Below are 17,481 nucleotides of genomic sequence, written 5' to 3' on the forward strand. Positions count from 1 at the left end.
ATTTATCTATCTTACTCAACTAAATGAGGTGCTCATACTTTATATATTACCAAAGTTAACTTTTTTACTATTAATCATTCATAAAGAAACATTCAGTTATTGCATTTATCCAATAATGGACAGCACAGAAGTTAAAAAGACAGAAGATACCCATTATATTATTATACATGTTACTGGGCTACTATCACACTGTCCCTTGCAGCATATTTTCCAGCACTTTGTCATGCATTTTAGAAATGGGCAAACAGAATAGTGATTTTCAGCCAGAGTGTTACAGTTCCTCAGAAGAGTATCACAGCACCCAAATCCCGAGAGGAGGTAGGTATGCCAGGCTTCCTGTGCCTGCCCCAGTGTCCTGGCAGTGCTCCCTGCAGTTCCTCCCAACAGCTCCAGAAGCATGGGAGAAGCAAGGAAATAAGCTTACCAGAAAAGCACAACCCCTGTACTAACTGCCCCTGTACTTCAAGCAGCTGTGGAACAGTTCTCTGCTCCTCCTAAGTTTCTGGAGTTGGTAAGTAAGGCCACAGGATTGGTGGCTCTGGGCAACAACATACAAGTCATAGCAGAACAGTCACAATGGGACCCCTACCTCTCATGGGTGGGGTCGGATGGAGGCAAAACAGAAAGATTGGGGCAAGGCAGGGTACCAAAATATAGGATGAAGTATATTTTCACCCCCCCCCCACTGCAAGTCCTTTTAAATCTATCTGCAAAAGGAGACTGCAAAAGGCTGCAGACTGCTCGGTTATTGAAATGTGCACATGCACGAGAGGAAGTGGAAAAAATAAAGGGCCGTTACTTTGAATAATTTAACTATGATGCCAACTCTTGAGATTTTATTGTATGCCCTGTGATTTTAAGTGTTTTTTCTTAAAGCCACAGTACCTGGAATTATGTATGGAATCCTCAGTTTCTGTTAAAAAAATTCTAGCCTGCATGGCTGTAGAGGAAAACCTTGATAACTTGAAGCATGTGCATACCATATGCTTAAGTACCAGAAAGCAAACTTACTAAACTAAATTCATGATTTTAGGGGGAAGGAATCCATACTTAAGTGATTGGGTTGATAGTAAAAATGTTTAGGAGAAGAAAATAAGCATTTTGCCAATATTTTCCAAGTGTCAGAACCTAAGCTGTCAACAAATCAAATAAGGTCCCTTTCCACCAAATGTACACCTTTTCCCATTAAATTACACTTTATTTCAGTTTCAAAAACATTAAAGTTCTGTTGTTCGTTGTCACTGCCTTTCTTTAAAAAGCCAAGTTCTGACTAGTTAACAGTTACTACTACAAATGAAATCTATTTCTCGGGTATTAACATGGGAGAGGAAGGAGTGAGACAGCATGCATGAGAGCATGTGCAAGGTTCTGAATCTACAGCACTAGCTTATATTTTTTCCACTGTACCTAAAAATGGATTTTTTTAAAGTAAGAACAAGGTGCTTCTTTGATTTCAACTAAAAATGTCTCTCCTGTGTGTTTCCACTATGTTTCCTACAGCGGATGGATAAGCAACTTTAGAAAGGATCCAACACCACCATTTTTATCCATAATAGGACTCAAAAATATTTTTTTCTAAATTTCATTCTAAATCACAGCACCATATTCTGTTCTTCAGAGCTTATGTAATACAATACAGGCAGTCCTCGACTTACAATGTTTCACACTTACAACATTTATAAATTGACAGCGTTTCAACTTGACATCAGCTTTGACTTTACAATGCATGATATAAGGAAACACCATGCCAGAAAACAAGTTTACTGCATCACTCATCTCCCTGGAAAATATCAGTCCAAACTTCCTTGGACACTTTCTTTAAGAAAGCGGACAAGACTCCAGAAAAACCTGCAGCCAAGACTCCCGAGAAGACTTCAGCCAAAAGCCCTTCAAAAAGTCCAAAGACACCTCAAAGAAGTCCTTCCAAATCAATATGATTGCTATTTACAATATAAATACATTAATGTAGCTATATTACTCATCTATAATTGATCGAGTACAAAAATCTGGGGTAATTTTAGTGAAAATAGGGTATTGGGCCTTGGTTCAGGAACAATCCCCCATTTATAACATTGTTTCTCATGAGAAAATTGGTTCCAAGTTATAACTTTTTGACTTGCAATTGGTTCCTGAAAACCGCATCTTGTCTTAAGTCCAAGGACTGCCTGTATATATCTGATATTGCTATTAAGGATAGCTGCAATTTATCCATTTATACCCAGAACCAAAGAAACTGGACCTAAGCATAAATGGGACAAAGGGGAATGGCTGGAAAAAGTAATGGAAGAACTGCCTTCTTAGAAAGAAATATAAAACTTTCCGTGTAATTTATTTTAAACACAAACATCTCCTGCATCTGTATTTGCAGCTCCAATGACAACTGGCCTACATCTTGATAGACTCTCCTTCCTAAGCAGTTGTTTACTTCTTTTACTACCATCCTTCTAAAAAAAATAAGGCTCATCTACATTTTTAATGGCCAGCATGCATATTTGGCGCAATGCCCATCATAGATTTCATAGACATTAGGGCTGGAAGGGACCCCGGAAGACCGAGTCCAGCCCCCCGCCCAAAGGGCAGGAAGTCAGCTAGGGTCATAGGATCCCAGCAAGATAAGCATCCAATTTGCTCTTGAAGGTGTTCAATGCAGGTGCTTGAACCACCTCCACTGGCAGGCTGTTCCAGACCTTGGGGGCTCAGACAGTAAAGAAATTCTTCCTTATGTCCAACCTGAAACGGCCTTGCAGAAGTTTATAACCATTTCAACCTTGTTCACCAGAGCACCCCGAGGGATGACAAACGTTCCCCCAGATCCTGGTGGTTACCCCTGATAAACTTATAGGTGGCCATCAGATCACCCCTGAGCCTGCGCTTTTCCAGGCTAAAGAGCCCCATAGCTCTCAGCCTGTCATTGTAAGGTCTGTTTTCCTGACCTCTGATCATGCGCGTGGCTCTTCTCTAGGCTCTCTCAAGCTTCTCCACATCCTTTTTGAATTGTGGAGCCCAAAAATAGATGCAGTACTCCAGCTGCGGCCTCACCAAAGCCAAGTACAAGGGGAGAATGACGTCCCCGTATTTGCTTGAGAAGCATCTATGGATGCAAGTCAGCGTTTAGGTTGCTTTACTGGTCGCAGCATCACACTGCAGGTTCATGTTCATCTTGTGGTCAACGATGACCCTCAAGTCTCTTTCTTCTGCAGTCACTGCCAAGCCTATAAGGATGCTGCAGGTTTATCCTCGCAAGGTGGAGAACCTTGCATTTTTCCGTCAGGTTCTCATCCGCCCATTTGCTGAGCCTGTCCAGGTCAGCCTGGATCACCCACTTGTCTTCTGGTGTGGATGCTTTGCCCCAAAGTTTGGTGTCATCGGCAAACTTGGCCAGTCTGCTTCTGACTCCAGTGTCCACATCATTAATGAAGATGTTCAACAATATGGGTCCAAGGACAGGGCCTGGGGGACCCCACTGGTCACAGGGCACCATGACGACTGACTTCCATCAGTCACCACCCTCTGAGTCGGACCACGGAGCCAATTTCCCAGCCAGTGGATCGTGGTGGACCCAAGGCCACAATTGGCCAGTTTTGCCAAGAGGTGATCAAGGAATACCTGATCGAAGGCTTTTCTGAAGTCAAGATATATGACATCAATCTCCTCTCCCTTGTCCAAGTGATAGGTCACCTGGTAGTAAAAGGAAATGAGATTGGTCAAGCAAGACCTACCCACAACAAATCCGTGCTGGCTATCCCTCAGGATGCTGGTGTTGGCCAGTCCATTAAGGATGGCCTCTTTAATAAACTTTTCTAAGATCTTCCCAGGGATCGAAGTCAGGCTGATGGGCCTACAGTTTGCCAGATCCATTTTCCTCCCTTTCTTGAAGATAGGCAGCACACTGGCCTTCTTCCAGTCTTTGGGCACTACACCAGAGCACCATGAGTTCTCAAAGATCTGTGCCAGAGGCTGGGTTATCCCTTGACCAAATAGCAGACAAGGGAAAGGCAGGCACACAGTGACACACAAAATCATAGTGGGTAAAGAAATACTGCCATGCATATGTAATACAGTTACTTTGCATGTAAGTTAGTTACATACAGGACTGCTTTTTTATCAGTATGTGTATAATCAAATACTGACCTGCAATTATATTTACATTTTAATCAAGTAACTATTCCTAAAAACACGGACAATTACTTTTACAGCTAACTTCCAAGCCCTTGTAATTTATGTTTCAAAAACCATCCAAATGTATTTCTCTAGTATTTTAAACCATTACTGTCAACCATTTAAACAGACATTAAACAAAGGATTACTGCCTATTGTGTACACCTGTGTCCTTCTTTGGTGCTATTCTGGTTTTTCACGTGAACCTTGAAAAGATAATTAAAACTGGATTCTTGATGTGCAATGGGTCTTTTTGGTACAATATACTAATCTACATTAAGTCTCGGTTTGAGGTTTCTGTGCTTATGCCAATGAAAATAGAAGATTTCTATTTTATCAGGCTTCTGTTTTTGCTTCTTCTTTGTATGGTTAATTTTGTCATCCAGGATTGGATTGTATCTAAAATCTCATGACTGGTTTTAACAGTATGATTGTACAGACATTTACTTGCCTGCTCTTTGGTCTGAAGGGGAGGGAATTTGCTACAGGAATATTTAAGACAGAAATAAGTAGAGATAATTTATCACAAGGAATATATGCCAATACTTAAGACCATTATGTCCCCAACTCTAGACTTCTAAGCATTTTCATTTGCACTTTGATCATCTCTCCAAAATTGTGGATTATCAGCAATGGGAATACTGACCTCTTGGACCCACTAAGAAGTGCTCTAAAGCTATTTTCAGGGAAGTAAATGGAAGTCAATTTCAAGCCCTGTGAGAAACAGATGGAAAACTAAGCATGAATCAAATAGGAAAGGGCTGAATGGATAGAAAATATTTTAAATTTTAGGCTAATACTTTGTACAGAAAGGACTCAGAATTATAGTTATTAGTTGTATCAGTAGAACTCCCTATGTGGGCACTTGCCCCAGAAGAGAGTTCCTTCTTCCAGTTTTATCATCTCTTACATCAGAAGTAATTTAAACTGAACTGAAAAGCCACTTTTATTCTGGAATGAGCATGTCCACATGGTGGTGTTAGAATGTTTAACTAATATCGGTATAGTTGAACCAACGTTAACTGAAAGATTCTGGCTTAGACAAGCCCACAGGGTGTTATAGGGAAGATAAATTAAAACGATAAAGGGAATACTTGCCCATGTCCTGAAGCTTCAATTACATAAGATACATTATGGAAATTTTATTAAAAATGATTTCCAGCCAGTCTTGCAATTCATTCTGCAGTGGAGAATGCTAGCTTTCTGAAGACATACAGAAATAATTCCACTCCTTAATCTTAACTCTAAAGCGAAAAGAAAAGAAAAGAAAAAAAAAAGAAAAGGAGCTACTCCATTTTCCTTTAAGGATCATAGACTATACAAGTCATGTCAAGATTCCCCCTGCCGTTCCCTTTATTAAGAATAAGTTAATGTTAATGAACTTATTAATGTTAACCTAATACTTAAGGTATCCTAAAGTGAATGTAATATGTGACTGTAGGTGAACATCAACCCAGTAATTTGAAATAACATTTCACTGTACAGCTAGAGAAAGTTAATGCGTATTTTCTTTCTATCATAAAGAAAAAAGTACAGTATCATTGGGATAGCACCCAAGTCACAAGAGTATAAAACTACTGAGTACTGAAGCAGCATCTACAAAAAACCGCATGAGGATATGAGAAAATAAAATGTGCTCTAAGGTTGCCAAGCTTCTCTGGGAATATGAAGCAGACCATATGTGAAAGTCCTAGGGCATTCCAAAGTAGCCACGAAAAGTTTTCAAACACATGAGCTTATCTACACCAGAAAGCTAGTGCATAGGAAGCTATGGTGAAACACAGGGTATTAGCTACTCTGCACTAACTTGCCACATGGACCACCTTAGCATGAAGTAGCTAATCTGGGGTGGGTAAAATGGCAGACCCAGGCAGCAGCCAGGCTCCATTTCCCAGTGGCTCCTGCCCACGCAGCTGGGACCAGTTGCCATAGAGACCCCAGCAGTCACCAGGCCGTAACAGCATGAGGATGGGGTTTCCATGAAGATTGGTCCCAGCCACACTGGCAGGGTGGGAAGCTGCTCCTGAGCTTGCCTGGGATCTTGCAGCAGTGACAGCATAGTTGAGAACCAGGGCAGAGCCACAATCTGCAGCCTGCATTCCTCGGGCTGGTATGTGCAGGCAGCAAATCACTGCTCTGCTCCAGCTCCAGACCACACTATCACTGCTGCAAGGAGCCCGGGCAGAGCATAGAGCCCTGTGCACCTCTGCCCGGGGCATGTAGATTGCAGCTCTGTCTTAGCTCTGGACCACGCTGTTACCACCTCAAGATCCCAGCCCAGCCCTGGAGCAGCTCTCTGCCCTCTCAGCAGGGGCAATGTTAGGGAGGGGATTTTGGGAAGAGGGCTACAGCCACCCCAAAATTCCCCATTAGGCCCACCCCTATCAGCAGTACCACCTTTGCCCGCCCCACACAGGTGGCAACAGCTGAGCCCAGCCTGCTCCTGCCTGCAGCACAGCCCCTGTTGCCCATCAGTGCTGCTGGGAAATGGAGTCCACTGCTGGCCAAATCCAGCCTGCAGGCTGGACTTTACCTGCCCCAAGCTAATCCCATATAAAAGTGCTTAAACTGGTATATTAGTTACCTTAAAAACAGTGTAGCTGTGTCTACTGTTCGGATTGTATAACACCAGTATGATTAAAAGACATGTCTAACCAAAATTAAGCTGGCACAAAATCTGTTTATGGATTAGGCCTTAGCATACTTTGTTTAAGAAAACTGCTTTACATTACCTAGTCTATCACTACACCCAGATGCATTGCGCAAGCAGTTTTCCATGTGAAGCTCAGGTCATATCTGCACTACACCAGTACTAGTGCAATAATTCTCAACCAGGGCACTAAGGCACCCTGGAGTAACACTAGATCAGGAGTAGGCAACTCCTGGCATGGGTGCCAGCGTGGTGCACAGACATTTTGCTTCGCACATGTGCGTTGGGGCAGATGGTACAGAAGAGGCTGGCACTGCAATCTCATATCAAGAATTAGGCCACTTGCAGCTTCCCCGCCATCTGACCCGACTCACCAACATCTTACGAGTTGAGGTTGCAGGTGTTTTTGACACTCTGACCAGCAACATTACCAACCCCTGCACTAGATCCTTTGAAAAGTACCAGAAAGTGTGAAGATAAGCAGACAAGCCTAGGCTCAGACTTGTCACTGGCCCATCCCCACTGCAAAGAGGTAAGCACTACAATATAAATAGTTTTTGAAACTGGGTGCCATTCAATTCACAGAAAGTGATGGTAAAGTGCCCCAAGTCTAAAATTGAAGCAGTAACTTAAGAAGTCAAAGCCTTGTATGTACACTCTTAGCGTGCGTCCACATGAGTGCAGATGTGTGGTATGGGTTGCCAACACTATGCACGCAGGCATTCACTACACTGTTAGTTTGCAGTGTGCGTGTGTGTGTGTGTGTGGGGGGGTGACTCAGAGATCCCAGGGTCAAAAAAAAACTAAGCGCGGTGGCACACATGGCAGCAGTGTGCATCGCACAAAATCAGAGCCTGCCCAGCTGAAGTCATACTCCAGCTGCTGGCCAGGCTTCCTGCTGCAGGAGTGCCATGGCTGCAGCTCCTGGAAAACCCCAAATAAGGCTGCTGGCCCCAGCCTCCCCTACTTAACCTGACCCGGGGTAAGCTACCACATGCCAGAGCATTTGTGGCAAGGGCATTCCCTAAAGACAAAGTAGCAGAGACACAAGGTATACCACTGCTACTTGTCCCTAGGGAAACACTCCTTCCAGCTTGTCTGGATGCACCCTCAAGGAGTTTCTTATATTGATTTAGAGTCAACCTAAAACTCTCAGTAGTGTCTACACAGAACTTCCCAACCCTGTATCTTACTTGCTTAATTTAAGAAAAAAAATACTTTTCTGTTAAGCCAGTGGAACTTTCTTATATAAAAAAGGGTTAAAAATGAGTTTTATTCCTACAGGAACAAAGCAAAAAGGGGCCATAATTAGTATTTGATCTAAGAATGGAGAGACTTAACAAGCATTCCAGACAGAGAAACAAGGTATTTGAGGCAGAAACAGGAAAACAGTCATTCAATAAGGGTTTCTTTATGTGCGACTACTAAGAAAGAACGGTGAACCTGGAATTTGTCAGCTAGAAAGACAAAGACATTCCCTATGGCTACACAAATTACTTTCTTTGAGACTGTTTCCTGATCCTACTGGATTCAAAAGCAGACTACTTACTAATCAAGATTCCGAAAGTCTTCACCCTTCAAGACGCTAACAACAACTTGGCACTTTGTTTTCTACTACAGTATGTGCGATGGACCTGTATGAAGTAAATGCAAACAAAAGAATAAGTGAAACTTGCTTCCTAATAATTCATTTGAACTACAGCCTCTTTCCAACAAGATATTTTGATATTGTTTCCCTAAACCAATATCAAACGGTCTAAAATGTATAACCCCCTTATTTTTCAACTCAGCTTCTTAGCCTTCAAACTAATTAGCTGTTTATTTAGCCTTTGATCCTCTGCCTTTCAACCTTAGAGCTTACACTTTCTACTTGCATTTAACTAATTTCTCTAAGTATTCACCTTTCATTCTGTTTTTCAGTATCTCTCATTTCATCTCTAGCCAGATTATTTTTCTTGCAGCTCAAAAGCCTCATGAAGCAAGACCTACTTTCAGTTTCTATTTTTAGCCATTTCAACGGTGAAACAAAACTCAAGCAAGGGGACAGACGGACAGGGGAACAAACAAAAAAACAAAAACCCCAAGAAAAAACAAACTTTGTTTACATATTTTTTAGAGAAAATCCACTGTATTTTGGGGTTAGATGAGAGAGAAATAAATCAGGATATATATTCAAGTTATTTGTTTTCAGGACTAGAGCCTGGCCATCCCCAGAAATACAATCCACACCAACTTGCTGAAACTGAAAAAGGTCATCTCCATAGTTTAACACACTGTAAACATTGAGTTCATCCAAGCCAAGACTATGAACCCTGCCTCAAAAAACCCAAACTATAAAAGCTACAGAATCTTCTCCCACTACATCCAAACCATCAGAGAAATTTTATGTATTGGTAAAAGGATATCACACTGTAAGAAGGATGTGAAAAATTAATGTTTTGTATTTTGAAGTGACAACCGTCTCAGATGTTGTACGTGTCCATTACCCTATACAGGGAATGAACCACTAAATGCTTGTAATCAAATATTTTCTGCTGCTCTCAAAATCACCCAAATGAAGGATGTTTTCATGATCTGTTTATCACTAGAGGGAGGTTCACAGTCATCTACCTTACTATTTAAGGCAACAGAGTTTTTCAGTAAAGTGGAATACAATGGGAAAAAGCAGAAGACCCTGAATACTACTGAACCAATCAGGTCATAAACAAATACCTACTGCCAACTTTATCTGTGTGGGCAGCTGTCACTGTCAGAGTATCAGGACTCCTATTTCAAATTAACTGGCCTGTAACAAAAAGGTTTAGCCACATATCCTGCAGAGAGTAGCATTCATTTTGTTCACTAACACAAGCATAGCCCATGCAGGGAACTAAAGAATGAGCTTCTATTACTAATTTGTGGAGAAGCTGACAAGAACGAAGAGGAAAAACACTAACATGGATTAATTTGGTTGTCTGTCACAACAGCCAGAATATCACTTTTGTCATGTGCTATTGTACCACCTTGAGACAATCCTTGGAAACTTATTTTATTATCACGATCTGTAACCTCTGTGCTCATTATCTCTGCTGCGAGAACTAAAGAGAAACCTATTTTCTTCTAAATCACACCACGGAGTATATTACATTTTATATCAATATTTCTGATAACAGCCAAAGGTCAACCCCCACCTTTTAGCATAAAGTTCATAAATCTTTACAACTGCTAAATGGGAGTGCAAAACATGCTACAGAATAAATATTTTTAGAGGTGCATCAGTCCAATATCGGTTCAGGACCAATATAAAGAAAGTTGTTTACATCGAAAATCGGCCTGATGTGGCCAATAATTTGGCAGATAAATGGCCTGTGCATGCACGCAGCCATAGCGCAGCACATAGGCAAGGAGGAATACAGCTGGCAGTGTGGAGAGCTGCATGCAGTTGATAAGTCTGTTGTGATGGAAGGGGAGGGGCGTGGAGGGGGCATAATAAGGCTCCCTGTGGTGAGGAAGGTGTGCAGCTGGGGCACGTGCTGCTAAGGCGGGGTAGGGTTGGGGTGTGGCATGGAGCCACAGCTTGTCAAGTGGGGGGAGGGGGAAGCAGCTCCCACAGTTGCACCTTGCTTGTTTTATGGCCTGTCTGCTCATCTGGTGGCTCCTGCCACTTGTCCAGAAGGGCATCGGAGGGAGGTGTATGCTCCCAGATCTGTATAGGGCAGGCAGCAGCAGTGCTGTGAGGTGGGTATGGGGCAGCTATGTCAATTTTTGGGGTGGCTGCAGCCTTTCCCCTCCCAGCCCATAGCTGCAGCCCACCCCACAGAGATCCAGGGGCACATCCCCCTCCTTGTGCCATCCTGGGGTGCGTACAGCAGCAGTGGAGCCTTCCCCCACCCCCACCCCATGCCACCCAGATGAGCCATGGCTCTGACCCAGGCCCTGTCCTGCCACAGCTGGGCAGTGCCTACCCCAGCCCCACTCCCTCACTGTGGGGGGCCTTGATCTTCCCCTCCCATGCCCCTTTCCTCCGCCCTCCCCTTCCAGCACAACAGACTTACCAGCTGCACGCAGCTGTACTGGATATCAGATCAGTATCGGCTGATAAGCCTCCTTAAAAATCAGCTATCGTATCAGTCCCAAAACTCTCCAATCAGTGACCCCTAAATATCTTAATCTCCAACACTAGTTATTTTTAAAGTGACATTCAGTAGTGTCAGAGACTTTCTATTAGCTCCACTGCACTTGTTAAAGTATTCTTAAAATAATTACCATGAAGCTAGACAATGATAATGTACTACTCTTTTCAAATAAGAATGATTACATATCATTAGAATCCTGAGAGAGCGCACATGAGAGCTAGCGCTGCTGTTTCAACAGCAACAACTCACCAGAAGTGAAGGGTATGCATCCACCTCCCCCTGGAGAATGAAGCTGCTGAACTGCTAACAAAATAGATTCAAATTTAAGACTAGCTACCAAACTTTAACAGAACACTATAACTTAAAATGTTCTTAATGATGCTAAAGAGGGCCTATGTTCAAATCATATTTTATGAACTTGATTTGAGAGATCTTAAATTACAAGCAGGGGGTCTACTTAACGGCAGAGACAAAGCAATTTTTGTGGCTTGGTTGTGGCATGAAGAGCCAATTTAGTGGGCATTTCCTGGCAGCCCCACCCCCCACTGGTGATTGGTGGAGGAGGCACATACCATATAATAGCAAATTCTGTGGAAAATAAATTATATTATATAGTTTATCATATTATAAATCTAAATATTACATATATACACACATATATACATATATACACACACACACATATTAATTATAACATGTCACCATAATTTATTACATGTAGCATTTTAAAAAAGTTTAGAAATACTAATTAAATGCCAGCAATAATAGAAACATTTTCACTTCATTGACTAGCACCTCTACTTAGTCTTCATCACTAGCCAACAATAACTTTCAGTCACATGATCGATGGCTGTAGTGATTGTCATGTCTTTTTACTGTGATAAGCACTGAGGCATCTAAGACAGCATATTATATAAATAATACGATGGGGGTTTTTTTGTTAGGTTGATTTTGCTGAAAAAAAATCACAGCCAATGTAATATTTCCTAATGATAATGGACAACACTGTTTTTCAGAGTTTCCACGAAAACTGCAAATTAAGTAGACCCCTAATTCTAAGCCCAAACTGAACTTACAACTGCAAGCAAGAACATTTTCCAATTTAATTGAAACAAGAATATTTAGACTGATTTTGGCTCTTAGATCCAAATTTGTTATACTGCAGCTCTGGTTTGTTCTACCGTTTTGGGTTTTTGCCTGCTTATGCAATTTATTTATTTGGTGCATCTACCTTTGCTACAAATTATTTCCACAGCTCCATGTCCAAGGTGATTAAGCAAACCTAACCTATGCCCCAGAAATCAAAGAATTAAGCCCTCTCTAAGGAGTAGTGTTTAATGTGCAATTTATTTTGATATTCAATTTTATATTGCCACACCATAGAGTTACTGGGAGAAAGCAAGATGTTCTGGCAGCCTGGTAGGTAAACAACTGAATTTTGGTACCTAGAAAAGTGAAAACTTGTCTGTTTCTCATGCAAAAAGAAAAGTGACCCTCATATTGGGAAGATGATCCCCTGCTTCTTTCAATACTTTTTTGCAGAGAGACGGTGCAACTACTTTTCAGGAAGAAGATGTTAATTCCTACTTTAATCACCACACCGACCCTTGACAGCTACTAACTGTACTCCAAATGTCTACCATTAAACCCATAGAAAATGTATCTTAGCTTGATACTTTTGTGAGAATTATCAACAAATGATCAATAAATAATGCTGACATCTAAAAAAAAGATCACTTAGATAAATGAGACTTCATAACCTCTTCATTCCATCTCAGGCTTTCCATAGGCCCAGATAAGCAACACTGCTTGGATCTACTTTGAAGTTTTTATGACCATTTTGGGCTAGATAAGTATTCTAATCTTATAAAAACCTATGTATGGCTGTCTGTCTGTAATGCTTTATTTTCACTCTGACTGGCTGACGGAAACAGCTAATCAGAGTGCTCCAAGCATGGGGGAGCACCACTATGATTCCAAAGCCACAACTAGGATTGGACAGAGGGTAAGGAAGTCAAGGGCAGCAGTGCTGTCCTTGGTTCCCCGACCCTGCTCCCTGCAAGCCATGCTGAGGACTGGACCCCCCACCCCGCTTGCTGCAAGAGGCAGAACAGCAGCAGCATGGGGCACTAAGTAGCGGCACTCCATCCCACCCCCACACCCTCCCGGTCATTCTTGATGGGCAATTAGCTAGTTCTTAAATAAAAGGTTAGATTTCCAGTCATAAATATGCAAGAATAGAAAGACTGCAATAATGCAGAAATTGATATGGCTGCACAATTACAAGGTAACGATCAGTCTGTATCTAATAATCCAATTTTTCCAGTGCTCACCTATCAGTAAAGGTTGGAAACAATTCCCAGTTTCCAGGTAACCCATTGAGACCTAGATGGGAACACTAAACATTAAAGTTCATGCATTCTCAACAAGAAAACTAACCCACATTAAACTTTCATAAAAAGATAAAAGTTGTGTAGTTTTTATTATCAGGTAGTTGGGCAAAACAATATTCAAGCAAAGGGTATAGTACTTGCCTCCCTCAGCTACACCATAAGTGAGGGTGAAGTTACATGTTACACTTACACCATACTAAGGACACTTACAATATGAGCATCAGCATGTTAATGCTCATCAATGTGTGCTATGTGCTGTATGAGCATCTCAAAATGACACCACTTCAGGTGAGGGTTAACTCTGAGCCTCCTACCCAGCTTGCATTAGGGTAATTTCATTCTGCTCGACGGAGGTAAAATGAACAATTTTACAGTCTTCCAACATCCCAAGATGCAACACTTACAACCCTTCCCCCCAGGTAGGGAGAACACCCTGGTCTCCTGTACAGGCAAGAAACAGTATTAGACTTGCACGTGCAACTGCTCACAGCATGGTCAAATATTAACGTTACACAGATCTAGCATGGCCTGCATGAAATGTGAAACTTTACCTGAAGATCTCCCTGCACTTAGTCCTTGCTAGAATTTTCAGCAAGATACTTAACACATTAAATACACTGTACAAAAATATTCAAAAGGTCTTGTCAGTAAGAAATGTAGCCAGAATTCCTATTACAAGACTCAAAGGCTATTTCTTCACTGCACAGTCAGCCCGAGTGAAATCATGCACACTACCAAACACTACTCCAGGGTATGTCTACACTCCAGTCACTCATGACACAAGCAGGTTAGACTTGCATACTGCCAGCAGTGCAATTGGTGTAGCACAGACTAATCACCTGAATATTTTGCCCAGGTTGCTGGACAGTACACAGTCACTTTCTGATATCCATGCTACTTTATCTATACTGCCAGCAGTACCTGGGTTAACTTATTTAAAATTCCCTAGGGCATCTACATGAGCTACAGTCAACATAGGGACTATAGTGGAGAACTATTAATAGCAGAGATTCTGAGCAGTAAGGGGCTCAATATTTGTGTTAGGCACCTGATGAGTTGTGCCAGCTAGCAACAGCTGTAGCCTATAGCTTTCCAGAGACTAACCAACTTGGATTAAAAACACAACCCCTTTCAACAGAAGGACCTGTGGATTGTAAGGAAGGGTTTCAAATTAGTAGCAACATTCAACTTCACCCTAGGGTGACGAGAAGCCCTAAATAAAAACTTTAATTCCCCCCCTCCAGACATTGATGACAGCATCTGAAAAGAGAAAGAGATTGATATTGTATTAACATCTGTATAAAAAATTACAATCCAATTATATTTACGGACTAAGCCTGTTGGCCTTGCTGAAGTAATACAAGATACACATCTGCATTTGCTCCCCAGTCTACAACCATAATACAACTATATCTGCAGCCTGCCCTCCCTAGCAGAAGGGCCTGCATCTTCTGCAGACGGATCCATTGCTCAAGGAACAGACCCTTGGGTCACTGCGAGACCCATGGTAAAGCTCACCCTCAAACTGGAGCACTGCTGATGACAGTAACTATAATGCCATACAGCTCTTCCAAGTCAGGGAGCCGGATTACGCTGAGGGTTTATTACAATTCTTGGAGCATCTTTCAAGAAAGGTAAGGTACTCCTGACGATTACTTATACCAGCGCTTCCCAAACTCTGACAGACTGCACACCACCAATTTAAAACGATACAACCTTAGGTACTGCCAGCAAGTTTTTCAGTCCAACCTTAAGTACCAGCAGGAAATATTTGTCATATAAAGTAATTATATAATAAATCAATTAACGCGTACCACTGATAGGCTGTGTACCAGACGGCACCCGTACTACAGATTGGGAGCCGCTGACCTAGACCAACAAAGCTTTATGCTGAACGCCAATTAAGTACAGTTTTCCTGTTAACCAAATAAGACACAGGATGATCTTCTGACGCCCATCTTCCTGGGGCTGTCGGATCCCAGCGGTCTTTCCTGCCCACATGCGGGGGGGCGGACACAATGAGTTGTGAGGGGCACAGACGCCCCTCACAACTAGGAAACTGTGAAGTCAGCTCTGAGGGCCTCCTGGGTGCAGGAACATTTCTAATGCTGGCAAGAGGCAATGTGACTGTCCTAGCAGCCCTGATGAGACCCAACTGGGCATTCACACTAAAAACTCCTCCTTGAGAGTAACTCAGCACAACAGATCTGAGGGCACCAGGCAGGTTTCGGTACAACCATCCCCCCAGCAAGACCCAGGAAGGACCTCGGGCCTATCCGTACTTGTGTGCGTGCGCAGGGGGCATGGAGACCAGCAGGAGCTGGCGCCGGGCCCCAGGAACAGCGAGAGATCCTGGCCGCGCTGGGGCAGCAGAGCCAGCCCTCGTCTGCTGGAAAGAGCCACCTCCGAGTTTCCCAGGAGCGGCTCGGGGGGCACCTCCCGGCGGGCCCAGCCCCGTTTCACCCCCGGGAGGCTCCTGGGGACGTTTCTAGACTGCGCTTTTTCTGCCAGTTTTCACGGGGGGGCAGCGGGGCCCCGGCGACCCCTTTGTGCAGCACCGCCCCCTCCCCCGCCGGGCCTCGAGGGACACCAAGATGGCTCCGCCCCTCGCGGCGGCGACACGGAGGCCCCGGCCCAGCCCGCACTCACCGCCGAGCGCGCGGGCGCGCAGCCCCTTGTCCACGCTGCCGGGGGAGGCTCCGGCCGCCGGGCCCCGCGGAGCCGCCCCGCCCCCGGCCGCGCCGGCACCGACACGGGCCTGGGGGCCGCGGGGGGAAGAAAGTTTCCTCGCTGCCGCCGCCGCCGCCGCCCTCCCCCGAGGAGCACGAACCCAAACACAGCGGGGCACGCCCCCGCGCCGCTCATTGGGCAGCGCGGCGCCCACCTCCCCGCCGATTGGCCTGCCGCCCTGGCCGTCACACCGGGACTCGCCCCCTTCCCAGCCCTCCGCACGGGGAATTGGGTTTCGCCCCTGTTGCTCTCTCCGCCAGTTAGCCGCCCCCCCTGCCTATCATCTCGGGGCCACCTCCCAGCAGCTCTGATTGGAGAGCGCCCTCAAGACCTCTGCTGGTATTGGTTCGGTGAGCTGACTATCATCGGTTGGCGTACCCCTCCGGGGCCTCTCTTCTTTTCTCATTGGCGGGCATGTCCTCTCTCCTCTACCATTGGTTATAGGCTTTGCCCGTTGAATGACGACATGCTCGCTCCTCCCACTTTCCGTGCCGCTCATTGGCTTGGAGCTTCACTCTCTCTTAGCCTATTGAATATGGGGCACGTCCATCACCTTATTAAACCCGCCAACTCCCGCCCACCGAACTGCGACGCTCAAAGTCCCTTTTCCATTGGCCCTTCGTGCAAGCGCATCTAACTGAGGGCGTTAGAAAAAACACGTCAATCACCCGTAGGCGCTCCCCCGGGGTCTGCCCGAGCTCACAAGGACGCGCAAGGCGAAGCCGTGTTACTAGCACAGTAGCTGCCACCTTCCCAGTGTTTCATAGTAGCAGCAGCACCCCACCCTGAGCCGCTCGCGCTATTTACTCTCTGAAGCCCCGCCCCCTGCAGGGATCTGCGAGAGCGAGATGCTATTTGACGCGGGAGACGTCAGTCTCGAATCTCGCAAGCCATTGGTGGGAGCAGCTGGCGGTGATACGCCTTCTCAGCCTTTCCAGGTGTTGGCAACAACGAGCAATTCCATTGGCCGCCTCATACAGCGTTGTCTGTGACGTAAAATATCGGGCGGGGCTTGCCCTTTACCTCGGCCTCTGATTGGATGAGGCTTATGTCGAGCCTCTTCCCCTCCCTCAGCATTTAGCAAGGGTCACGTGACAGGCGTGGCTTCCTAGGCTGTTCCAGCGTCTGAGGCCTTGGCTGTCTGCGGCCCTGTCAGCTCCTAGCCCCAGCCACGCCCAGGGGGCTTTGATGGGGTTGTCTGTGTCCATGATTCCAGGGCTGGCAAGGTCATGCAGTGATGCTGTGTGACTGCCAAGTGAGCCTGGGTGATGGGACAGCCCTACAGCCAACACCACCATCAGATGCCTGATGATGTCATGTATCCAGCAAGTCTCTGCTGGATCTCCTCAATATGGTGCTATCCTTAGCACCACATAGCATGAAGCCCCACAGCTAGGATTGCCAGCCCTCCTGGATTGGCCTAGAGTACATCAGA

At 44.6% G+C, this 17,481-nt stretch overlaps 1 protein-coding gene across 7 annotated transcripts in view; it reads right to left on the reverse strand.

Moving 5' to 3' along the window:
• TNRC6B (trinucleotide repeat containing adaptor 6B) overlaps positions 1-16,181 on the reverse strand; it is a 198,236-nt gene extending 182,055 nt beyond the window's left edge. For 5 of the 7 annotated variants that reach the window (XM_090042983.1, XM_090042978.1, XM_090042977.1 and 2 more), the window contains exon 1: positions 15,966-16,029. Coding sequence is in view for 1 of the 7 variants with exons in the window: in XM_090042986.1 (XP_089899112.1) it covers positions 15,966-16,181 (216 nt within the window). In the remaining 6 variants the exon portion in view is untranslated. Of the gene's footprint in view, positions 1-8,357; positions 8,419-15,965 lie in introns of those variants that run through there. The other 2 variants (XM_090042986.1, XM_090042979.1) reach the window with 2 other exon arrangements.
• Positions 16,182-17,481: the final 1,300 nt, after the last annotated feature.

Source organism: Crocodylus siamensis, chromosome 4 (genome assembly GCF_052110815.1).
Source record: "Crocodylus siamensis isolate JL-2025a chromosome 4, ASM5211081v1, whole genome shotgun sequence".
Classification (NCBI taxonomy): Eukaryota; Metazoa; Chordata; order Crocodylia; family Crocodylidae; genus Crocodylus; species Crocodylus siamensis.